The sequence below is a fragment of the Artemia franciscana genome, chromosome 9 (assembly GCF_032884065.1).
Source record: "Artemia franciscana chromosome 9, ASM3288406v1, whole genome shotgun sequence".
NCBI classification, from domain to species: Eukaryota; Metazoa; Arthropoda; class Branchiopoda; order Anostraca; family Artemiidae; genus Artemia; species Artemia franciscana.
The window spans coordinates 42,505,720-42,533,260 of NC_088871.1; the positions used below are offsets into that span (position 1 = coordinate 42,505,720).

The window sequence follows — 27,541 nt, forward strand, 5'->3', positions numbered from 1 at the left end:
AGTATACTTAATATAACAATGATAGTTAATGATAGTAAGGAGCCAAAGTAAGGAGGAAAAGTAAGGAGCCAAAATAAAACCTAAAATAAGTAGAAATGAAGTCATACAATAAGCGAAACATTAACGAACGTAATTACCTACCATTGAATGAATGAAACATCAAACGAATAGAAATTAAAATAAATAATAAATTCAAACCTAATAATAACATATTAACGTATGAATTTGCAGTGGCGACCATGGATAAAACTGCCAAGGATCTGAACGTTGTAGCTAGACGGCATGATAGTTAAATATTCTACTGGCATGTTAAATTGAGAAGGAGTAGTCAATCTGGACTTTTCCCGCTTGAAGATAGGAACCACAAAGTTATGGGCCACAGTTAGTGAGAAGTAAAGAGTTAAAGATGAGCAGAACATTTTGAGAATGTTCTAAACCGAGATAGAGTTACAGTAGAAGATAGAGAAAAATTAAAAATGAAAATTGTGACACTGTGAAAATTGTGAAAATTGGATGTAAAGGAAGAATCAGCAAAAGTACTAAAAAATAAATTAAAAAATAATAAGACCCCAGGTGCTGATATTGTGGTAAATTATTTTCTCAAATATGGTGGCTATGAGGTTAGAAATAAGATACTGAATATTATGGAAATGATTTTTGAAAAAGAGGAAATACCTATCGATTTTAGGAAACCCCTAATTAAACCCCTGCATAAAAAAGGAGATAAGAGTGAGTATGGTAATTATAGAGGCATTAGCCTGGTCTCTAGGCAGCAAATTGCTTAGTATGATGGTATTTTTTGTATACTTTTTTGACTGAGAGATGCTGTAGACAAAGTTTTAAGAGAAGAACAGAACGGTTTAAGGAAGGGTAGAAGATGTGTAAACCGAATTGTCAGTCTTAGCTTAATAATTGGGAAATTCCGGAGTCATGAAACACCTTTAGGCCTCAATATTTTAGATTAGGAGCAACCGTCCTATTCAGCTGATAGAAGAGCTTTATCGAAGGCCTTATATTTGTATAATATGCCAGACAAATAGATTAAAGTGATTAGTGCTATATACGAGAATAACACTCCCGCGGTTAAGCTAGGAAATGAGGTTACTAGCGGCGTTCGTATTAATTCAGGAGTTAAGCAGGGTTATGTTTTATCCCCATTTATATGAATCCTTTTGATTGACTGTGTCTTAAGGAGCACAGAAAAGACAATGGGAGAACGAGGAATCAAACGGGGAAGAAAATTTTTCTTTAATTTAGATTATGCTGATGATTTAAACATCTTAGATGAAAGTGTAAGCAAAATGAATGAATATTTTTCGAATTCAGGGTGCTAGAATAGGTTTGAAATTAATGTTAAAAAGACTAAGTCGCTAAGGCTAGGAATAAGTGAAGATGAAAGGTGATGGTGGGTAACGAAAAGATCAGTCAAGTGGGCAGCTTCATTTAACATGGTAGTATTAACAAGGATGGCTGGAGTGAAGATTGAAGATTTAAAAAGTAGAATAGTCAAGGTTCAGTTTGTTTTTTTCACTGTTGAAAAAAGTTTGGAAGAATTAGAAGATAAGTCTACGAAACAGAATTAGAATATTGGATGTTGCAGTGATGACAGTTATCAGATAATGGTTCTAAAACATAGGCGCTCCGAAAACAGAGGAAAATTTGCTAGATATGTTTCGGATAAATTGCCTGCGAATTGTTTTGAGTACCCTGACTGACCGTATTTCAAACAGTTGGCTGTACGAAAAGTATGGTTCAATCCCGCTTTCTAGGACTATGACGAGAAAAAGGCTGAAATGGCTAGAGCAAATTTTGAGGATTAAGGATTATAGATTGCCAATGAGTGTCCTTTATGACCAACAGTCTAGGGCTAAAGATAAAGCAGGTTGTCTGGGGTTGGGTTGAGAAAATGTCGTAAAGAAAGGTTAAGGGAAAATGAGAACTTCCTGGAAGGGTGTAAAAGGGAGGCTTTGAATAGATTAATGTGGAAGAGGAGCGTGCGTAGCTGTGGTGGCCTCAATGGGCTTGGTGTTGCGGTGAGCTGTTATTAGTACTAGTATTAGAAGTATTAATGGCAATGCTATGAATTAATAATTGAAACCTGAAACGGTTAGAAACTAAATAGTATTAAGAGTGTGTCTATCGTCCCCTCAAATCATCTAAGGTCTATTTGTCAAAAACAAAAAATAAAAAATACACAGAAGGCCGATCACTCTTTTCTTGAGTCAATATTACTGCGTGGACTTTGACGTTAGTAAAACTTGAAGAAATACAAACATAATAAACCATTTTTCTTATATATTAACATAATTATATATGTTTTGGTGATTATTACTCAATCTTTGTTACTGATGGAGAGACTTTTTTTAAGGTTTGCAATTGGTCACCATGATAGCAAAAATAATACTTGCTAGTTTTAATAAATTTAATCATAGAATTATTGTCTGTCTTTTTTCAGGTGACCAGGGTATACCAATGGCCGGTAGAGCAAGTTTCCCTCAGGAAGGAAATAAATATCAGAGCCACCACCAAGATCAGAAAAGTGAGCGCCCAAATTTCAAAAACGGAAAAAGTTTCCAGAATGAAAATATGCCATCAAACTATCGTGGCTTACATGAGAGAGCAGCGCCGAATAATTTTGGAAATCCGCATGTTGATTTTGATACGCACCAAAATAAGCCATTGCAGCCAGCACCAGATTTTTTTCTGAGAGGGGAAATACATGGTAAAAGAAATGAAAATACAAATTTTAGTATGTACCAAAGCCAACAGCCCAGACAAATGCCAGAAACATTTGAGAGAGGAGTGACATATCCAAATAGAAATGAAAATTCAGATTTTAATAAACATCAGAATCAGCACCAGGGTCGTTCTTATACGCATCATGAGTCAAGTATGCACTGTGAAGGTGATGCAAAACAGTTGATGCAAATCAGCGCAAACCAATCATTTAACTATAGAGATCTTGAATCTATGCTGGATTTTGAGCCGTCGTATATTCTTCGACTTTTTAGTAGTGATGATAAAGAATTCGAAAAAGTTTTAGAAACAGATTTGGATTTTGATCGGTTTTATTTAGTATTAAGGCTTTTGGCAAGGATCTGCAACTCCTATGTGCCAGACTTACATCAATCCTTGTTTTCGGACCTTTTATTGAAGGTAAAAGGATCCAAATTTCTTCGACATTTTACTATTATTGTTACGCAGTTATCCTCTGGGAAAAAAGTTGATAATAAAAAAGTAATTCAGCTACATGAGGATCTTGTAATTTTCTTTCGAAAATTCATCGATAAATACCCAACTTTAGCTTACGATTCAGTTCCAGAAAAATATTTCGAAGTTATAAATCGGATGAAAATGCTTCTGGCTATCAATAAATACGATGTGCCGCAGGAGGTCTATGAAGATTTATGCTTTCTGCAATCAAGAATTGATGATATTCGAAGAAGCTTAGCTAATAAGAGTGAAAAAATGCCTGGGAGAAGACTGCCTCAAATGGGTCACAGACAAGAGCTGTCACATGCCGAGCCACCCAATGACTTTAGAAACTTGAGTATTGTGCCCACGATGGAAGACTTGAATTCGGAAGAGGCTCCCTTCATTAGGCCTGCTATAGTCTCTGGTGCATATACAAATATTGAGCATTACCTTGATGTTCAATTCAGGCTACTAAGAGAGGACTTTTATTATCCACTCAAATCTGGAATTAAAAAATATCGAAGCCTTTTAAGGGATAAAAAGAAAGTCATGGGCAAAATCGATGATATACTCGTTTATCGCAATGTCAAATTCGCTGACTATGATGTCGTTAACGGTAGCTATACAATTTCGATTTCTATGAATGGCCTTAGTCATATTAATTGGGAGAATTCTAAGAGATTAATGCAAGGCTCACTACTCTGTTTAAGCAAAGACAACTTTAAGACAGGAATTATAGCAACAGTATTTAAACGTGATACAAAGTTGCTTTCACAAAAAGGATTGGTTCAGATTAAAATAGAAGATACTGTAGGACGTGGAGGTTTTGTCGTCGGTACTTTTACAATGGCTGAATCATATGTATATTTTGAAGCATACCGCAATGTTTTAAGGGTTTTAAAGGAGTATACTGAGACCAATTTTCCGTTGAAAGAGTTCATACTTGGACAGAAAATTGATACCCACCTTCCTGGATACGTATCAAACTCCCTAAGAGCTCAGACTAAACCGGTTTACAACTTAAATGCTCTTGTTCAGACGGGTAGCCAAATGGACTCAGTGGATATCTTGTCCTTTGGCAGACAACTTACGGCACAGGAGCTGAACCTAGATCAAAGTCAGTTCGAAGCGTTAAAGCTGGCATTAACTGAAAGAGTGGCTATCATACATGGCCCACCAGGTACAGGCAAAACATTTATTGGTCTAAAAGTGGTTGAGACACTACTTTTGAACCACCATATCTGGAGAGTAGATAAGGATTTTCAGCCTATTAAAAATCCAATATTAATTGTTTGCTACACGAACCATGCTTTAGATCAGTTCCTTGAGGGAATATTGAAATTTACTAATAGTGTTGTACGGATTGGGGGCATGTCGAAATCCGAAATAGTTAAGCCTTACGCTTTAAATGAGCTCCGAAGAAATTCAAGGATGAAGATAAGTCAAGAAATTCGTAGCCATTCAGTCTATGAGAAAAGAAGAGAGATAAATGCCGTTGTGAGCCAATTACGTGAGCAGAATAGTGTTATTGAATTGGTAGAAAAGAAAATTATCCTGCATGAGCTAGATTTGCTGAAGAATAAAATAATTCCGCCGGAATTGGCAAGAAGCTTTGAATTACTAGATCAGGTAATTGATAGTCTAATTAAAATTTCTTATCTGCTTCTATGAAGTGACAGTTGTTGCTAAGGTTACCGAAAGTTAGGGGAGAATGGCTACCAACACTGGAAGAACCTGTTCTTTATCACACTATCAAGTACCCCCCCCCCCCAGTAAATGAAGTCTATACCCTTACTTTTGCAAAATATGGGTGGGTGTTGTTAAGTAAGGCTGGAGTTCTGTTGCAATCCTCTAACTGTTCATTTCATCTCATCCAACAAGGAGATATTATGGAATCAGAGCTATTATTCTACCTGTCATACCTTGCTTTGTCCGAGGGGCACGGGTTCGATTCCTGTCGTGGCTGGTTATTTGTTTTGGGACAGGGGTCAGTGACATGACTGCTCAAGCCCCAAAAATAAAGTATAGAGTTCTTCTGTAAGGTCAGCCAGGGTCAACCTAGCTCTAAATGGGTACCTGATGAAATATGGGGTAGGTAAGCAGGAAGGGTGAGTGATCATAGGATGGCTGGCCCCCAACACCCCATCGTACTTCCTGGCGGTAAGGCCACAAAACGGAGATCAGCCCCCCTGGTTTGGACCGTGAAGGTCTAGAGCCGTCAAACTTATTTACTTACTCACGTACTTACCTGTCCGATCTGTTGAAATGAAGGATTTTCTACCTAAAAACAAAAACTTTAGAAATCAAAAATATTCTCCATGGTTAATTTTTTTTATATTGACTTATAATTACTGCTGATGGAATGAGTAAGTTGGTAATTGTTAATTATAATCATTCAGGTAGCACATGCAAATACTAATTGATCTTTAATAGACTTAATATGCCAAATTTTACTATAGCAGTTACTAAACTTATGGGAAAACACAATCAAAAGATTTCAAACCACGCTTGAAGACAACTCCCCTTACACTAATTACATTTATACATTGCCACGACTCTGTTTCTTCATTTTATTTACAATGTGATTTAATATTGATTCAATTTAATCAATTCAATTAATCATTTAATCAATGATTCAATTTAATCAATTCAATTAATCATTTAATTAATGATTCAATTTAATCTTTTCAGTTAATCATTTAATTAATGATTCAATTTAATCATTTAATCGTGATTCAATTTTTGTTAGCATTGCAATTAAATATTAATTGCTTAAATATTAGCAGCAATTAAATATCCCAATATTGTTTATATACGAGTTATAAATTCTCATAGTCTACAGTGGGTGTCTTTTACCATGGCAAACCATTTGTGGTATTCTTCTTTATTTTTGTGTTTATTGGATTGTCTTTCGTCATGCAAAGCGTAGTGCTCTTTAATTTTGTAGTGCTCTGTCACTTTTGTTGTATGATGACGGGATTCCGATAAAAACAATACTTGATCTGCATGTCAAGGATATAAGTTCAACTATACCTCATAGGCTCTATATTTCTATAGGCTCTATAGGCCCGCCTTAATAGTAACCAAAACTCTAAAAAATGGAATTTTGATACCAATAGCTACATCAAAAGAATCGCATTTTAATGCTGGTTTTAAATATATAAGTTTCATCAAGTTTAGTCTTACCCATCAAAAGTTACGAGCCTAAGAAAATTTGTGTTATTTTAGAAAATAGGGGGAAACACCCCCTAAAAGTCATAGAATCTTAACGAAAATCACACCATCAGATTCAGCGTATCAGAGAACCCTACTGTAGATGTTTCGAGCTCCTATCTACAAAAATGTGGAATTTTGCATTTTTTGCCAGAAGGCAGATCACGGATGCGTGTTTATTTGTTTGTTTTTTTTTCCCAGGGGTGATCGTATCGACACAGTTGTCCTAGAATGTTGCAAGAGGGTTCATTCTAACGGAAATGAAAAGTTCTAGTGTCCTTTTTAAGTGACCAAAAAAATTGGAGGGCACCTAGGCCTCCTCCCACGCTAATTATTTTCCCAAAGTCAACGGATCAAAATTCTGAGATAGCCATTTTATTCAGCGTAGTCGAAAAACTTTATAACTATGTCTTTGGGGACGACTTATTCCCCCACAGTCCCCGTGGGAGGGGCAACAAGTTACAAACTTTGACCTGTGCTTACATATAGTAATGGTTATTGGGAAGTATACAGGCGTTTTCAGGAGGATTTTTTTGGTTGGGGGGAGGGGTTGAGAAGAGGAGGATACGCTGGGGGAACTTTCCATCGAGAATTTATCATGGGAGAAGAAAATTTCCATGAAGGAGAGCAGGATTTACAAAAAAAAAAATTAAAAAATAAATGTGAAAAAGCTTTTTCAGCTGGAAGTAAGGAACAGCAATAAAACTTAAAACAAACAGAAATTATTACCCATATGAGGGGCTCACCTCCTTCTAATACCTCGCTCTTTACTCTAAAGTATTTTTTTAGTAATTTCAACTATTTATTCTACGGCTTTTGTGATTCAGGGGTCATTCTTAATGAATTGGGATAAAATTTAAGCTTTAGTGTAAAGAGCGAGGTACTGACGATGGGGCGAATCCCCTCATATATGTAATAAAAACATGAGAATACAAAAGTTCTTTACGTAAGCTAATTTATAAGTTACGTAAATCTTTTACCAATAAAAAGATTTGTAAAAAATTAAAAGTTCTAGTTGCCTTTTTAATTAACCAAAAAATTGGATGGCAACTAGGCTTCGTCCCCCGCTCTTTTTTTCTCAAAATCATTCGATCAAAATTATGAGAAAGCCATTTAGCCAAAAAAAAAAAAAAAAATGCACTTTTCGTGTTGATTATTCCTCTGCGGAGAGCCAAAATCAAAACATGCATTGATTCAAAAACGTTCAGAAATTAAATAAAAAAAACAAGTTTTTTTAACTGAAAGTAAGGAGCGACATTAAAACTTAAAACGCACAGAAATTACTTCGTATATGAAAGGGACTGCTTCCTCATCAATGCCCCGCTCTTTACGCTAAAGTTTTTTACTGTTTTAAAAAGAAGAATTGAGAGAAAGAGTCAAACTTTAGCGTAAAGAGCGGGGCGTTGATGAGGAAGCAGCCCCTTTCATATACGAAGTAATTTCTGTGCGTTTTAATTTTTAATGTCGCTCCTTACTTTCGGTTAAAAAAAACCTGTTTTTTTTATTTAATACAATAAAAACCTACTGTGAAGACATTACAGGACCTACTACTTAAAATACTATTATGTCGAATTTGTTTAGTATTATGATTGGCAGTAGTGCAGGGCCTTTTATTTGTCACTGATTTAATAGAAAAAATTCGTGAGTAAGAATTAAAATCAGTGTTTCAAATCATAAAAAAAAAATGTAAAGTTGAGCATCATAAATTGCAAAATAAAGGCGAAAATTAGTCAAAATACATCATAGTTCAACATTGATGATACAAATTGCTTAAAATTAAGATGGTAAAAAAAAGTGTACAAATTAAGAAAAGATACAGTGTTTCTTGTATTTTCCATGTTGGACCATATGACAATCGGTGCATATTTTTATTCTGTCCTTTTTTTGTCTTTTTCTCATCTTCACCCTTATTATTCTGAGTCTAATCATAAAATTCAGGCTGAGTAATTGAAGCGTTTTGTTCGATTTGAAACAATCTTCTTTTCAATGCTTTTGCGAGTAGATGGTATTTCGTTTCATGTGTTAATAGTATGCATAAAGAGTATAAAACCAAATTAATAAATAAAATGAAGAAGGTGGTATGAGATTTTGCCTTTTTTATTCATAATGTTGATTTCTTAATTGGGTCTGATTTTTTTTTTAGTTAACCGTAAATGCATTTGAATGTCTCACCTTTATGCATTATGTATTATTTGCTACATTGAAAATAGGTCGGATTTCATTGCTGTAACAAACTATCAAACAGTTCGTGGTAACGAACTGTAGTAAGGAGCGACCCGGCTCAATAGTAACCGAAACTCTAAAAAATAAAATTTTGATACCAATAGCTATATCAAAAGAATCGCATTTTAATGCTAATTTTAAATATATAAGTTTCATCAAGATCAGTCATACCTATCAAAAGTTACGAGCCTGAGAAAATTTGCCTCATTTCAGAAAATAGGGGGAAACATCCCCTAAAAGTCATACAACCTTAACGAAAATCACACCATCAGATTCAGCGAACCCTATTGTAGAAGTTTCAAGCTCCTATCTACAAAAATGTGGAATTTCGCATTTTTTGCCAGAAGACAGATCACGGATGCGTGTTTATTTGCTTTTTTTTTGTTTTTTTGTTGTTTTTTTCCCAGGGGTGATTGTATCGACTGAGTGGTCCTAGAATGTCGCGAGAGGGCTCATTTTAACGGAAATTAAAAGTTCTAGTGCCGTTTTTAAGTGACCAAAAAATTGGAGGGTACCTGGACCCCCTCCCACGCTCTTTTTTCCCAAAAGTCACCGGATCAAAATTCTGAGATAGCCATTTTATTCACCATAGTCGATAAACCTAATAACTATGACTTTAGGGACGACTTACTCCCCCGCAGTCCCCATGGGAGGGGCTGCAAGTTACAAACTTTAACCTTTGTTTACATATAGTAATGGTTACTGGGAAGTGTACAGACGTTTTCAGTGGGATTTTTTTTGTTTAGGTTGAAGATTTGAGGGGGAGGGGTTACGTGGGAGGATATTTCTATGGAGAAACTTGTCATGGGGGAAGAGAATTTCAATGAAGGGGTGGGACAGGATTTTCTAGCTTTATTTGAAAAAACAATGAAAAATAAATATGAAAAGTTTTTCCTACTGAAAGTAAGAAGCAGCATTAAAACTTAAAACGAACAAAAATTATTACGCATATGAGGGGTTTATCTCCTCGTTATACCTCATTCTTTACGCCAAAGTATTTCTAGTCATTTCAACTATTTATTCTACGGCCTTTGTGATTCAGATGTGATTCTTAAGGAATTGGGACAAAATGTATGCTTTAGGATAAAGAGCGAGGTATCGACGAGGGTTGAACCCTCTCTTACACGCAATAAAAACATACGAATATAGTAGTTCGTTACGTAAAATAATTCGTAAGTTACGTATATTTTTTACCAATGAAAACGTTTGTAAAAAATTAAAAGTTCTAGTTGCTTTTTTAAGTAATCAAAAAATTAGAGGGAAACTACGCCTCCTCCCTCGCTCCTTTTTTCTCAAAATCTTCTGATTAATTGCAATTAATTAATATGAAAATTTTGTTTTAATTATTTATGTGCAGAGAGCTAAGATCAAAACATGCATTAATTCAAAAACGTCCAGAAATTAAATAAAAAAAACAACAATTTTTTTAAATGAATGCAAGGAGAAACATTAAAACTTAAAACGAGCAGAAATTACTCCGTATATGAAAGGGGCTTTTCCTCCTCAACACCCAGCTCTTTACACTTAAGTTTCTTACTGTTTTAAAAATAGAGTTAAGAGAAAGAGTCAAACTTTAGCGTAAAGAGCGGGGTGTTGAGGAGGAAAAGCCCCTTTCATATACGGAGAAATTTCTGTTCGTTTTAAGTTTTAATGTTGCTCCTTGCTTTCATTTTAAAAAACTTGTTTTTTTTTATTTAATCATAATATGAAACAGCGTATTTCATAAAAGCTATATGAAAACACAAAAAGTAATATATTGTAAGGTAATAGTAATATATAATTATTTATATTTAAAATACTACTGTACAGAGATTTAGCAATATTATTGGTTATAAAGGAGGGCCAATTTAAAAGTTGGTGAAAAGGGATAGAGTAAATTTTTAGGCAGGTTTACTTTAAAAAAGGCTTTCGCAAGTGAGAATACAAAATTTAAAACTATAAGAAACTACTGAGAATTTCGAACTACATAAAAGAAGTATGCATATTTTTCATGGGTAAAGAATATACATAAAAATCAAAATATTCCATAAAATAAAGACAGCGGCATGAGAATTTACCCTTCTTATTTTTAATAGTGTTTTCTTAGTGGACAGAACTAATTTCTTTTGAGGTAGTTCTAGAGTGATAGATATTTATGCTTCAATTATTACTTTTACATCAGTACAAGTGCAAATGAGTGGGACAAAAATGTCCCAAAAATGTCCCGAAAATGTACAAAAATCCTGATTTTTAGGTCTAAAACTCTCCTTGCGGAAATAATTGCCCATTTGTTAAGATTCTTCTGATCCCTGTTTAAGATAAATAAAAGAAAACAAGTGAAGAAAAAGTAAGGAGCGACATTTAAACTTAAAACGAACAGAAATTTTTTCGTGAATGAAAGGGGCTGTTCCCTCCTCAACGCCCCGATCTTTATGCTAAAGTTTGACTCTTTCTCTCAATTCTACTTTATAAAACAGTGTATAACTTTAGCGTAAAGAGCGGGACGTTGAGGAGGGAACAGCCCCATTCATGCACAGAGTAATTTCTGTTCGTTTTACGTTTTAATGTCACTCCTTACTTTCAGTTAAAAAAAACTTGTTTTTTTTATTTAATTTCTGAAAGTTTTTGAATTAATGCATGTTTTGATTTTGGCTCTCCTCTAATTAATAATTAAAACGAAAATTTGCATATTAATTTATTTTTATGGCTAAATGGCTTTCTCGTAGTTTTAATCAGACGATTTTGAGAAAAAAAGGAGCGAGGGAGAAGGCCTAGTTACCCTCCAATTTTTTGGTTATTTAAAAGACAACTAAAACTTTTAATTTTTTACGAACGTTTTTATTAGTAAAAATATACGTAACTTACGAACTAACTCACTTAACAAACTTCTATATTCGTATGTTTTATCTCGTATATGAAGGGGTTCCTAACTAGTCGGTACCTTGCTCTTTAGACTAAAGCTTGAATTTTGTCCCAATTCCTTAAGAATGACGCCTGAATCACAAAGGCCGTATAATAGATAGTTGACATTAATAAAATCACTTCAGCGTAAAGAGCGAGATATTAGGAGGAGGTGAACCCCTCATATAGGTAATAATCTCTGTTTGTTTTAAGTTTTAATGTTGTTCCTTACTTTCAGTTGAAAATTTTTTTCATATTTATTTTTTCATTGTTCTTTAAAAAACTGCTAAAAAATCCTGCGCTCCTTCATGGAAATTTTCTTTCCTCATGACAATTCCTCCATGGAAAGTCTCCCTCCCCGCATAACCCCCTCCCCACAACCCCTCTTCCGGCCAAAACAATCCCCCTGAAAGCGTCTATGCACTTCCTAATAACCATTACTATATGTCAACACTGATCAAGGTTTTAACCTGCAGCCCCTCTCAAGGGGACTGTGGGGGAGTAAGTCGTCCCCAAAGACATAGTTATTAGGTTTTTCGACGATGCTGAATAAAATGGCTATCTCAGAATTTTGATCCGGTGACTTCGGGAAAATATGAGCGTGGGAGGGGGCCTAGGTGCCCTCCAATTTTTTGGTCACGGAAAAAGAGTACCACAACTTTCAATTTGGGTCAGAATAAGCCCTCTCACGACATTTTAGGACCACTGGGTCGGTACGATCACCCCTGGGGAAAAAACAAACAAATAAACACGCATCCATGATCTGTCTAGTGGCAAAACATGCGAAATTCCGCATTTTTGTAGATAGGAGCTTGAAACTTTTACTGTATGGTTCTCTGATACTTTGAATCTGATGGTATAATTTTCGTCAAAATTCTATGACTTTTAAGGGGTGTGTCCCCCTATTTTCTAAAATAAGACAAATTTTCTCAGGCTTGTAACTTTTGATGGGTAAGTCTAAACTTAATGAAACTTGAAAATTTAAAATCAGTATTGAAATGCAATTCTTTTGATGTAAATATTGCTATAAAAAATCAGTGTTTTCGAGTTTCGATTACTATTGAGCCTGGTCGCTCCTTACTACAGTTCGTTACCACGAACTGTTTGACAATGTATTTTTTAGTAAAAGCTATATGAAAATAAAAAAATTAATATATTGTAAGGAAATTTAAAATACTATTGTATCGAGATTTAGCAATATTATTGGTTATAGTGGAGGGCCAATTTAAAAGTTGATAGAAAAAGGGATAGAGTAAATTTTTAGGCAGGTTTACTTAAAAAAAAGGCTTTCGCAACTGAGAATACAAAATATAAAACGATAACAAACCTTTGAGAATTTCGAACTATATAAAAGATGCATGATTGTGTGTCTTAAAGGCCAAATGTCGTAATTTAGCCAAAATACAACACTGGTCAAAACTGAAAGAGACCTTGCATGGGTGCTCTTAAGGGGGTGCAGGGGTGGTGCGAGCCCCCCCCCCCCCCCCGACTGAATGATGCTGCCTTGTACTCTTACATTTTTTTTTTGGTTCTAAGATTTCTATTATACAGCATTGGAAGTGCCAATTAGACCAGGCGAACCCCCCCCCTAAGATTCATCTTATGGGAGCCTTTGACACCTTGGTAAAATTAATGAAAAAAGAATAATAAAACTTAGAGACGAAACTTGATTTTGCTCGTGTTTTTCATCTTAACACACTCAAAAGTTGAGGTTTTTTGCCTTCTTTTTACATTTACCCTTATTATTTGTGATCTCATTGAAAAAATCAGGTTGGAGAGTGTAAAAAATTGACTTGGTTTTAATTAATCTTAATTCCAAAGTTTTGCATGCAAAGAATATTTTTCCAGTATAAAGAATATACTTAAAAATCAAATTATTTCATAAAATAAAGACAGCGACATGGGAATTTACCCCTCTTATTTTAAATAGTGTTTTCTTAGTGGACTGAACTAATTTCTTTTGAGTTAATTGTGGAGTGCGAGATATTTATGCTTCAATTATTATTTTTTACATCAGTACGACTGCAAATAAGTAGGACCTACCCGAAAATGTGCTAAAAATCCTCATTTTTAGGTCTAAAACTTTCTTTACGGAAATAATTTCCCGTTTGTTAATATTCTTCTGATCCCTATTAAAAATTTGACCTTAATAACCTCTGTTCCTTGCACTTGACATAGGCTGACCATTTATTTATGACCACACAAACGCACCAGTGCATAGAATGATTTTTATGAAATCCGTCCATTATAACCATTGGGAGGGGTGACACATTTCAGCAATACCTCCTGGAACTCTAAAAATGCCTTAAAGATTGACATCACTTCTAGAGCCATTGAAAGAAGGGAGGGCAACCAGGTCAGCTGCCCCGGTTGCCATAGCTGAAAGGCACCGTGACCTGGGGGTTGCCAACTTTGATCAGATTTTTTACTTTGAGTCAGCTTTTTAGCTTATATTTGAATCGGGAGGGGGCGCTGTAATTATTTTTTCGCCGGTCACCAACTTTGGGAACAGATTTACTTGCTTACTTGCTTCGATAGTAATTTTACATTTTTTATTTATTTATTTTTTTTTTTTTTTTTTTTTTTTTTTTTTTTTTTTTTTCTTTTTTAGTATGTGTCTATTCTATTGATGAGAAATATTAGCCATTCGACTCGAAGCTTAGCCATTCTGCTATGCATAGAACCTCATGGCCTCTTAAAATCATTTGTCTGTTTCATTCAAATTTGATACTGAGCTTATCTTTATATTCATTTACCTATGATCAGAGCCTTTGGGCCTAGTTCACAAATTTTTGTCCATGGGCTAATACACATGCGCCTATACACATATGTTCTCTTATATCTAACTCCTATATATTTGTAAACTAGGTCTATACATACGCCTATATAGTTGTACTATATATTGCTTATATCTACGCCTATATAGTTGTACTTCGATATTTATCTTCTTAGGGATTCAAGTCCAGTAACATGATTTTATGGCTCGGTATTCATGAGCTTCCATCCCTTCAATTAGTGCTTAAAAATTTGGAAAAGGCTGGAGGACATTTACAAGAAAATCAAGAATCAGCCGATGAATACGAAAAAGAAGAGGAATATGATTTTGAAGAAATTGGTACGATGTATTTTCTAGAATTTATTATTGTGAATTCACCTGTTTCTACGGCCAATCCTTTAATACATCAGTTCAACAATTTTATTTTTCAAACATAAGTTAAGAATAAAAGCGTACCCTAAGACAATCAGAAATAAACATAAAATACGGTAAGCTTAAAAGGAACACATTTTATGTATGAAGAGTTGAATAAAACCTAAATCGAATAGCTATTTAACATAAATATCAAACAGTTCATGGTAACGAACTGTATTAAGGAGCAACCCGGGTCAATAGTAACCGAAACTCTAAAAAACGGAATTTTGATACCAATAGTTACATCAAAAGAATCACAGTTTACGTGGGAGGATCTTTCCATGGAAAAATTCATCATGAGGGAAGAGAATTTCCATGAAGGGGGCGCAGGATTTTCTAGTATTACTTAAAAAAGACAATGAGAAAATAAATGATTTTTTTCAACTGGAATTAATGAGCAGCATTAAAACTTCAAATGAACAGAAAATATTACGTATATAAGGGAGTTCGTCACCTCCGCAATACCTTGCTCTTTACGCTAAAGTATTTTTAGTAATTTCAACTATTTATTCTATGGCCTTTGTGATTCAGGGGTCATTATTAGAGAATTGGGATAAAATTCAAGCTCTAGTGTAAAGAGCGAGGTATCGACGAGGGGGAGGACACCCTCATATACGTAATAAAAATACACAAATATAGAAGTTCATTGCGTAAGTTAATTCGTAAGTTACGTATATTTGTTACTAACAAAAACGTTCGTAAGAAATAAAAATTGTAGTTGTATTTTGAAGTAACTAAAAATTGGAGGGCAACTAGGCTTCCTCCCCACCCCATTTTTTTTATCAAAATCGTCCGTTCAAAACTTGGAGAAAGGTATTTAGCAAAAAAAAAATGTGCAAATTTTGTTTTAATCATTCATGTGCTGTGAGCCAAAATCAAAACATGCATTAATTCAAAAACGTTCAGAAATCAAATACAAAAACAAGTTTTTTTGCTACAAGTAAGAAGTGACACTAAGACTCAAAACGACCAGAAATTGCTCCGTATATGAAAGGGGTTACCCCCTCCTCAACGCCTTGCTCTTTACGCTAAAGTTTTTTATTATTTTAAAAAGTAGAGTTGTGACAAAGAGTCAAACTTTAGCGTGAAGAGCGTGGCGTTGAGGAGGGGACAACCCCTTTCATATACGGAACAATTTCTGTTCGTTTTAAGTTTTAATGTCGTTCCTTACTTGCAGTTAAAAAACTTGTTTTTAATTTAATCTAAACTGAGAACGAACAGAAATTCCCGTAAATAAAAATTTGGCTGTCGTAACTTCAAACTTGTTAAGGACTAAAGTGTCATGCGCATTACACTTTCAAAGTGAGCCAGAAGTTTGATTTGTAATCTAATGTCCCCTCTATTAAGCTTTTAAGGCCATAAGCTCTATATGAATTTTCTCGCCCTCATTGAAAAAAAAATAACAAATACAGAACATTTTCCTCTTTTAAATAAATCGCGGCAAGGAACTGTAAGTAAAGAGCAACCCGTACCAATAGTAAACTCTTAAAGTCAAAAGTCTGGAAAAAAAAATGTAGATCATACGAATGTCCAGTTTATGCCATTGCCAAAGGTCTAAAATATTGTAAGTATAGAGTTAATAAATTTATAAACTTAAGATTATTTCCATGAAAAGCAAATAGCGAAACTAAACTAGCATAATTTAAAACAAGGAGAGGACCCCCACCCCCTCTCTTTCTAAAAGGCTTCCATTTGATTCTGATAGCAATAGTACTGTCAGCTTCTGGATGCCCGTGACCTGCTTGAAAGAACTTGTAGCTGCGAGAATACCCCTTACCCATTTCCCTTGCCCCTTACCCCTTGCCCATTTTCGTCCGATGGGTGCATGTTTATTTGCTTTTTTCTCCAAGGGGTTATCTTGTTGGTCCATGGGGCATGGATATTTGGGAGGTTCTTATTCGAACAAAATTACGAATTATATCAGCCTTTTCAATAACTAGTCTTGACGAGAGAGTACACAAGGCCTTTCCTGTGTCCATTGTTGTTTAGAATTGTTCAATCCATATCAAAGCATTCATACACAAAACTTCTAATAATTTGTCTAATAATTTGTTGAACTCAGAAGTATTTTAAGTTTTTAAAAGGTATTTCTTGGAAAATACCGTATCTTATGCGAGCGACCAATTTTAAATTAAATATCAGTGACTTGGATTAGAAAGATGAGAATATTATAATTTATTTGGATTTGGGTCGCAGGAGAAAATAGTATTCGATTCCCTTTCCTTTTCCCGTTCCCAAACACCTTCCCTTTCTAACGTGAATCAACAAGCTCTACAAATGCGTATGAAGTCCTTGGGTCAAGAATTTTATCCCCTGCTATTGATGAGTCACTTAATTTTAAGTTGCTTGGGTGTTCAATATTGATAAATTCCTAACACGGAAAAGCGATTATTAGTAAATGTATGTCAATAGCCAATAGAGTGACAACTTACTTTCATATTAGCACGTTCGTGCATGATCTCAGCGGACCTGATTTTTTTACTTGAATCGTCAATTCTAGTCTGTGTTCTTATGATCTTTTTCTCTTGTCTTTTGAAGTGTCTTTTAATTCTATTTTTTGCTTTACTCTCTTGTTCTTTTAGTGAAAAGATTGAGAAGTTTGCACAGATTGCGCAGGAGAATTCAGAGTTTGGAATTTTTGTCTGCAGATTTTTAGTTTTCTCAGCATTGCCTACTGGGTAATTTTGTTGGTGTGATGAAATGTCTGTCGACTTGACGTTCCACTTACCTTTATGTCCTTTACGTCACATGTTCTATTTATGTTAGGCTATCCCTGCTAAGCTCTTTGAGCCATGTAGCCCTATTTTGAATTGATTTAATTGTTTATCGATATTTTTTTTTTCAGATGATTTTGAGCGTACAAGAATAGTCGATGATTTTAACATCCAGGGTCCATTGGAAGCCCTAATTTCTGCTGAACAAGGGACTATCAGTGGATCCACCATTTTGAAAAACTTTTTTACCGTAGCTTGGTCTGAAGAAATGACTAATGAGACGATTGAAGGACTTGAACAGACCTTGAAGAGGAAGGACGTGTTTGGAACTTCTCGTCGACAGATTTTAGCTGATATTGAAAGGTCAACTTACCATATTTATTTTCAAATTTAATATTTTTAAACAATTCGTGGTAACGAACCGTAAGTAAGGAGCGATGCGGCTCAATAGTAACCGAAATTGTAAGAAACAGAGTCTTGATTTTAATGCCTATTCAAAATATATAAAATTCATGAAGTTTAATGTTACCCATTAAAATCTACGAGCCTGATGAAATTTGCCTAACTTTGAAAAAGGCGGGAAACACCCCTAAAACACCAAGTGATCTTACTGAAAATCACACCATAATACTCAGAATATCAGAGAACCCTGCGAATACGAGACTCAGAATATGCAAATGTGTCAGAAGTAAGATCACAGGTGCGTATTTATTTGTTGTTCTTTCTTCCGTTTTTTTTTCAGGGATAATTATATTGAGCCAGTGATCCTGTAGAATCGATGAGAAATCAAAAATTTTATTGTCTTTTTTAAAAAACCAAATATTGGAGGACAGCCAGCCCCCCTCCTCCCTTTTTTTACCGAAAATTGTCCGATCAAAATTTTAAGATAGCTATTTTCTTCAACATGGTGAAAAGATCTAATAACTAAGTCTTTGATAATTACTTGACCCCCCCCCCTCCCACCAACCCCGGGGGAAGGGCTGTAAATTGTGGATTTCACCAATTGCTTACATATAGTGTTGGCTATTGGGAAGTGTAAAGATATTTTTGGGGAGGAATATTTCTTGTTGGGGGTACTTACTTGTGAGTATCTTTCCATGGAGGAGTTTTCATTGGGAAGGGAATTTTCAACGGGAGGGAGAGCTGGATTTAATAATTGAAAAACCTATCAGACATCAAATGAAAAAAACAAGTATAATTTGTTCTTATTTAAAACTCTCAAGATAGAAGAAAAAAGTACAATGCTCCAAATTCTGCTAATATTATCCATAAATTCCAGTTAGAAATTTTCAAAACTCTTCTTACAATAAGAAAAAAGAGTTTGTTAAAAATAGTGATATAAAATGGATAAAAACTACCAAATATTAAATGGATTTTAACATGAATTTCTTTTGATCATATTTTCTAACTGCTCCTGAATTTTCTAAGTTTTCCAAAAAAATTTCTAAAACAAAGTTTTCTAAGTTTTTAAGTTTTCTAAAACAAATTTTCAAAATTTTCCGACTGCTCTTTGATTAGAAAAGTCGAGGCGGAAAAAAAATATAATTTACTTGATTTTTCTCCTACAGCCCCAAACATACAGATCCTGAATGTATGTTCAAATATCTTTTAATCAATGCTTTTTTATATTTATGAAACGCATTTTCCATTGATTTTAGAGCTTTTACAATTGATTCATGTGATCAGAGAAAAAGTTTTGTTGTAAATGCAATAGTAATATTTTTTTTCATTTTTTACTAATCAAAGCTTTACTTATTTTTTCCATCAAAATTAAAATATTGTTCCGAATTTTTGGAATTGCAGAAGCTGTTGTGTCAAAATGGGGTCACAGTGCAAACTAGTAGTCAATTTGGACTGATCTTGTCAAAGTGTGGTGCTGATTTAAAATGTTCTGATGTACAACTAACACAAAAGTCTTTAAAGTATAAAATGCCATTTTCAGATAATTCAAAAGCCACAAAATCATCCAGTCACTTTTTAATGTCCGCCCAGCTCCTTATCAATAAACATAAGGAGTGCAAAAGCTATTTGAAGAAATTTTGAAACGCCAAGCACCCCATTAAAAAAAAACGAGGATAAGGAAGAATAGTATAAATTTAACAAAATCTCTATTTAAAACCGTTTAACATTTACGTTTCTGCATTGGCTAAGTTTTGAAAAAGGTAAAAGACTGATAAAAAAGTAAAATTTTGTGCGTTCCTGAAATGTTTTGGTTTTTTCAGATATACAGAGACTCGGAAAATTATCCTAAGAATTTTGGAAATAGTAACACCAATACCAGCTGAGAAGCTAGAATTTGTCATGAAATCTAAAAATATAGTGTCTTTATCATATCATGAAAGGTGGATGTTATATGCCAAATGGCGGCAAGACATATTGGATGTACTTGTTGATTTGAGGGAAGTTGTTGAAACCAAATACAAAAAACTTCGAGAGGAGATTGAAGACAGCTCAGTTGAAGAGGATGCCTTGTACTGTGCAAGTTCAGACATTGTTGCTGCTACTACTTCTGGCTGCGCCAAACACATCAAACTGATCAAGCATTTAGCCTCAAAGATTGGTAAGTTTTCTTATATAGATAAGCTGAAGTGTCGGTTACTTACACACCACCAATTGACTCTTATTGAGAGGTTGGACCTGCCTATCCTCAGAATTTTAAGTTTTTGTCATTTTTTTTTAACGGCAATCTGCAGTTTTTGGTGAGGAGGGTGAATAGTTTCAAAAGGCCCACTGAAAAATTTACTTTAAAATCTTTAAAAATTAAGTGGTGAATGTGTTCATATAGGAGTTGTAAATTTTCGAAATCTTCAGCATGTTTTTTTTTGTATATTGTATATGAGTTTTTGCTTAAGTGATACCTAGTGAAACTCTAAAGCGGTGTTTATAAGAAATTTAATTTATTTGTATTTCTTTCGATAATTTTCTTTGCACTGAGTACCCATTGTGGAAAAATAGATGTATTTTAATAACAGCCAATTTGTTTATTTTTCCTTTTTTGGTACATTCAAAGAATAATTATTCAATGAAAATTAAATTATTCATAATAAAATGTGAATAAAGGTTAATATTAAGAATAAGATTTGCTTAGATCAATGGGAAAAACAAATTATTTCCACTGAGATGATGGATTACTAGGCAAGCCTATTATTAGTAATAATATTAATATAACAATTTGTATTGTAATATTATAAGGATTATTATTATTATATTTAATTAGTTAAATATTCATTTTTTCTAATGTATACATTAATTAGATATATATTAAATATAAATATATATATATCATCTTTGTTTAGTTTCCTGGTTGGTAATTTTAATTTTAGCCGTGATTTCTATTCAGTAGCCTTTTCTTTGCACGGTGTAGATGTGTATCCCCACCATATTCTGGTGAAACGTTTAGTCTAACCCTCACCAAGATTTTTCTTGGGCCCCTTGGCTTCAGCGAACCACAGTTTGGGAAAATAATTTCAAAGTTTGCAATGTTTAGTGTGCTGAAGGGGTCACAGAGAATGTGGTTCAACTTTGGGTGAATTGAAAAGTAGATGGGTTACTGTTTGTATTGGAGTTATAATTTTCAAAATCATCAGTATCTGTGCTTCACATTGGTACATTTTTCTTGAATTATAGTATCTTGAAATATCTTTACGTAAATTTTGACTCAACCTTCTCAACAGCCTATGGCTGGTACGTTACCTCATTGCAACTTTCATTTAGTAGACTATTTTTGTATGGGTGCTTTTTGACGCGTTTCTTATATAAAGTTTATTTGTCTTTATTGATATCAAAACCTTATCTAATTCAAACGAGATTTTATTGACAATTCCTTTACTAATTTTGCCTAGTTTATATCAAGTTGGTTTATTATTTTTAACTATTGCCTCTATCATTTAACATTTATCTTACTCTTCTCTCTTACGTTTATGTTCTGTCGGTTTTAACAACATGTTCAATCAATCTCATATACTTTATTGACCTCAATGTCACTGTTTGACTGAACCACTCGCAGGAGTTTCCCTTCACTTGTTTTAACACTTATAGATGTTGCTGCCAAATACCTGTTAGTATAAATATTTATTATACTTACTAACAATATTATTATCATTTTATTATATAATTATTACTATAATAATAGTATTGATAATATAATAACTATACTATTTTTATATAATTATCGTGTAATATAATTAATAATGATATATAATGTACGTTTAATTAATATAATATAATTATAATATAATAATAAAATAAAAATTATTATATTAATAATATAAGCATTAACAATAGGCTTACGTCTCCAGATTCTACAGCAAAAAGAATATTTTTTACATTTTATTTATGTATATTTAGATGTGTTTTTTTCTGTTTAGATTTCTAAACATAATCTGTATACAATTCTCAAGTAAACTTTCCTGGAATAGTAAAATATAGACTAATATCCCAAAATTACAGAACAAGGGAGAATTTTCGCCAGTCCCTTCTTTATTCTTTTTTTTTTTCCTTTTTTAGAAGTCGAAGTGACGAGTTCCAAAATCAAGCGTTGTTTAAGCAAACATATATAAAAAAAAAAAATACAAATTCTTGTTGGCCTTCATTTTGAACAATCAGAAAAAGCAACTTTTTGTGTATATGTTACCGTGAATGTCCGAAATCTGGTGAATGTCCAAAATTCCTTTTTCTCTGCTTAGATTCAATTAGCTCTGCGAGTCCGATTTTTTAGTCATATTCAAGCTATGATGGTAAAGTTAATGTTAGGTTATGTTAGATTATGTTTTTTAGGTAAGTTAAATTTGGTTATAAAAATCAGAAATGGGTTAAAAACCTAAGCCAAACTGTCTCAATCTACCCAAAGCTAATCAAACCTAACGTAACCTTTCATCATCAAACCTTTGCTTTTAACTGAAAATTGACTGGCAACGCTGACTAAATCAATGGAGGAAAAAAAAAAAACACTTCGTACATTCATCGGTGAAAGCCGACTTTCATCAACTTCGGATATTCACGGTAACATATATATGTAGGCTATACTTACGTATTTATCTATATGTTTATTTATGATTTTTACGTTATTTAGGGCTTATACGTGAACTTACGTATTTTGTACGTATGCTTATACTTTTTTGTGTATACTTTACTGATTTACCAAGTAAATATTTGAATCCTGAAGTTAATATCAGTTTAGCTAGTACATATGCTGATTTAAAATTAGTGTTTTTTTGTTTTTTTTTTAATTTAGCTACAGAAATAGAGTAAATGCTAACTGGTGATTTTTTTTTCTCTTTTACGCTACAAAGGGGTTAAACTTCACATGCTAAGACAGACAGCAAAAAGAGATATTTAAAATCCTATTTGTGGTTTCAGTAAAATTATGAATATTTGAAATTTTGTTTACCATTCTTTTAGTTGCTTTGATGTAGCCAGTTACTATCACCGATTTAACCAATTTTTTACTTTCAGTTATTACGGAAGAAGCTGCGGAAGTTTTGGAAGCTCATGCCTTAGTTCCACTAACTTCAAATTGCGAGCATTTCATACTTATAGGTAAGAATGTAACTAAGACCTCTCATAGGGAAGTTTCGCCAAATAAGTTTTACAAATTGGCTGTTTGTAGCTCTGAAAAAAAGAGGAATGGGTAAATGTGGATATTGTATTATTTTATTACTGAAAAATGGATATTGTATTATTTTATTACTGAAAAATGATGCCCCCTCCCGAAAAGCCCTCCAATCATGCAGCAATACATCTGCAATGAATTTCAATTCAAAATGAACAATATGCTGAAGTTTCTGCTAAAGTTTATTAGCTGGCCTAGAATTTAACACCAAGATCCTGACTTCAATAATGTACAACAGGTCAGTGTCTTTTCAAATATTCACTCATGATACTTTTGCATAAAATGAAGAATTCTTCTTAATAACTTTAGAGTATTACCTTGGGGACTTGACGGTTAGCAACACTTTTGAAGACTTACTTTTTTATATTTCAGTTTTCCTAGTCAAAATCACAACCTTGGTATTTTGACACGACGCTATGTTTGACTAAGATAGCCCCCAAACCAGAGGGGGAGTAGCGCCTTTCAAATGACTTACAGCCCTTAAAAAGGGTGCTAGAGCTTGTGATCCCTATTCTAATGAAATCTCCTTTGAAATTCTATGACAATTGCCTTTATGCGATCCCCCTTGTAAAAAAAAAAACTACAGAAAAATCGAACCAACTAGTAATGGGCATATATCGCTCTTTAGTTATAGATTGTTATCAGAACTGCTTGAAATGATGAGCCTTAAGGATTTTACGGGAAAATTTCAATAGATTGTTCCTAGTAGTTGTGTTCCAATTAGAAAAAAGGTTAAGGTTTACCATAAATGGTGGGATATTCGTCAGTCTTAAGTTATGATATAGGTCCTTAATGTGATGATTTGAAAATAAAACTGATCATTTGAAAAATCGTCAATAAACCATTTTAAAAAAATCATTCATTTCGTCTATTTTTTTCATATTTAGTGTTAATCTAAAGTTGAGCTGAGTTGACCACCGGCTCCACGCCCCAATCCTCATACTGAAGTTTAATTCTTCAATCCCCCTATTAAAATCCCCCCTAGAAAGAGATGCACCCTTAAGATCTATTTTTGGGAAGGGTGTGGATCCGAAATACCCAAACGAATTTTCGGGTTGTTTCGTCTAGATTTTTCAGCGGAGGGATATATTCATTTGGCGAATATTGCTTCTCCGGGATCCACAAAATCTTAACATGTTTGTCCATGCAGTGAATAAATCTTTTATTTAAGTTTCCACTGAAATGTGTCTGCAGTAGACGTTAGCTATTATCCCCTTAATTTCAATATTGTATGCCTAGTCCTATTGAAAACTCTAAATAAAGGGACGTATGGGGCTAAATCCTGCACTATATTGATTTGAAAAACTACTCACGGAAAATCGGAGACTTTACCCTTGTGGTTCAACTCTTCCGCTTCAGGTCTATCCAGTAATTATATACTTCCCCTACCAGTCGTTGGTATGGATCTTTGCAATTCTGTACTATTATTAAACGCTGAACTTGCATTCCATATACTATCCGTTCACCTTGTTTGGGCTATACATATACTTAGGTACAAATGCCATCATGCGTCAAAATGGTTTCTAAAATTGAAATGTTTTTAAATAGCTTTTCAGTAGTTTTGAACTAATCTAGAGTCTCTAAGTTATGCTTGATTGCTGTTTGGTCTGGTCAGGCCAGAATCGTTGTTTTGATAATAATGGAAAAGTTCATAACTTATAGACCATTCTCCAGGGGCTGTGGAAGTTATGTAATCCCCTAAGGCATAGTTATTGGACCTTTCAACTATGTTGAACAAAATGTTTATCTGAAAATTTTGATCGGATGACTTAGGAAAAGGGGTTGGGGACGGCTAGTTGCATTACAATCTTTTTTGGCCATTTAAAAAGTGCACTAGAAATTTTAACTTCCGATCGAACGAGCCCCCTTCCGATTTTCTAGAACCAATGTTTCGATACAATCATCCCTGGGGAAAAGAACAAGCAAAAAACAATTAAACACGCATCTGTGATCTTTCTTCTGGGTTAAATACAAAATTCGATTTTTTTTTAATGATGGGATCTTGAAAAATCTACAGTAGGGTTCTCTGATACGTGGAATCTCACGACGAGATACCATCCCTGATACCATCGAGACTGAGATTAGCATTTGCCGGATTAGTACTACTATAATCGATTAGTTCCATTTTTTTTTCTCTGTTGGCTCGTAGCCCTATTCTTCTGTACAGGGTCAGTAGGAGGCGAAGATTCTCTTATAGACCACTTAGCGTGCGGCTTAGGTGCGACAAGGCATTTGCTGTAGATATTTTTTTAGTATTAAGTTAAACAGTAGTGGACACTCAGTCCAATACACTCAATCCCTTTTGACAACTAGGACACTTTGGACAAGGGGACACTCAATCCCTTTTGACAAGTGAATTTCTTACTTTTGTATCCCAACAGTCTGCTAGCGTCACTATTCAGGTCGGTACCCCTGTAATCTCTTCCTCCATTTGACTAAGATGTTCGGTTTTCTGCTCGGTGTATCTAATGAAGCTACTTAGTATTACTTAGTGTTAGTGCTTAATATACTTAGTAATACTTAGTATTATTGCTCTGAAGGATAGGTTGAGTTACTTATGGATTACTTGCTAAATCCAAGGGTGAATTTTCACAAGATAATAACTTTTGGTCGAACTTACAATTCGTTATTGCACCCCGTGTTGTTTTTGTGATTACCGTTGGAAGATTTTTCTCTGTGACGAAACGCCAACAAATCCGTTCTGTTTTCTTCCGATTTTAAAAATGTATCTTCCAGAATCCAATGCAAACTCAAAACACTTGCCTCTCTATGTTGCATGCTTATTTTTCTTTGTCAAAAGATGGAAAAGCTTTTGATCCGATTTTGTAACCGATCTTATAAAACTGTTGATTTACCTTTGAGTAACATAAGATGAGCTCAAAGCTGTGTGTGTGAAAGTATGATTTTAGAGTTGTGTTTGTTGCCATCGGTGCCGAGTGAATACTTTTTGTTTGTTACTAATATATTTTCGATGCCAGTTAATTTTCATATATGTTTTTTCAGGTTGTTTTTTCATTTTTGTTTTTTTTTGCACAGAGACAATATGTAAATTATATATATATATATATATATATATATATATATATATATATATATATATACGAGGAATTGTTTGACGAAAACTTTAGTTTCAATCATGGTTTTGAATTGATTTCTTTTATCTGAGATAGGTTGACTGAATATACTACGACACACTAAATTACCTGGAAATTTCTCTGCAAGCTTTCTTAAAGTTCTTTGTTCTCGTTGGAAGAATGTTTCATTTATTTTACTGGCTTCTATAATGCCAACAAATTGGATTTTGAAAAAAATATTCAAATCTGAAATTTTTGTGTTCAATAATTATTTATTTCTCTAATAGTATCTTAAAACACAATGTCTCCCCATTTACAATTGAAAAAAAATATTTTTGAAAGATGGTCAAAATTTTTAACAAAACTGTGACCATTTGAACACTGGATACTTTTATATGAATCCTGAATCAAATGTACTGAACATAAATATGGGCCAATACGATTTTCTTTTCTTTAATATTCATTAAGAATTGTGAATTTTGGGTACAGGAACATGGATAAGCTGAAATTCTCTTACGATCGGTCAAAATCTAGGGGGAAGAAAACTTTATTGGCGTTCCTGCATCCAACATTTCTAAACAGCACTTGTCATTCTATTCTAGGGGATCATCAGCAGTTAAGGCCTACGACTTCGTCATATCACTTGGCAAAAAACTACAATCTTGAAGTATCAATGTTTGAGCGTTTTATAAATCTTGGAGCAAAGCATGTTTCACTGTCCCTTCAACATCGTATGAGACCAGAAATCGCCAGACTACTTGTACCTGCCGTTTACCCTGAGTTGAAAAATCACTTTTCTGTACGGGAATACCCAAGCATTAAAGGAATGAATAAGAATGTGTTCTTTTTAAGTCATCAGATATATGAAAAGGAGGTAAATATTTTGTACAAGAATGAAAACCTAGTCAGAATCCTTTTAATCTAAATAATCTAACGCCATCTACTGGCTCTGTATTAGGGGAAAAAAGTAATACAAACTCGAAATAAAATGATAAAACATGAATAGATTAAAAAGTGCTTATTTCATACCATATTACGCAAATTTTCAGTATGAAATCATCCCATCATTGGTCTCTCGCTTTTTGACTATTTGCAAACAATTACAAAATAACTCAGTTCGATATGAATCGTTGTGAACAAATGCAGAGCAACGATTTAGAGTTACACGTAAGTGTAATGTAAGTGTAACACGTAAGATTTTACAAAATAACCAGTTCCATATGAATCGTTGTGAACGAATGCAGAGCAACGATTTAGAGTTACACGTAAATGAAGCCTCTCTGGTCTAATGGCTGGGAGATCGACTTGAAACTTTGAATATTTCGGGGCAAAGGGGGGCAAGGGGACCTACAAATCTTGTTTTTGTGGAAAAAAAACAAGTATTATCTCTAGTGCTCCTAAAACAGTATACGCTACAGCTTTCTTCTTTTTTATGCTTTTA

The 27,541-nt window shown here is 33.9% G+C and overlaps 1 protein-coding gene across 1 annotated transcript in view; it reads left to right on the top strand.

Moving 5' to 3' along the window:
* The window catches only part of LOC136030830 (NFX1-type zinc finger-containing protein 1-like), a gene marked incomplete in the record, with an annotated part of 128,153 nt that overhangs the window by 63,169 nt on the left and 37,443 nt on the right, over positions 1-27,541 (top strand). Inside the window, 6 exon segments of the mRNA XM_065709875.1 lie at positions 2,456-4,824; positions 14,464-14,626; positions 17,547-17,778; positions 19,638-19,975; positions 22,870-22,953; positions 26,703-26,974. Coding sequence (XP_065565947.1) covers positions 2,456-4,824; positions 14,464-14,626; positions 17,547-17,778; positions 19,638-19,975; positions 22,870-22,953; positions 26,703-26,974 — 3,458 coding nt within the window.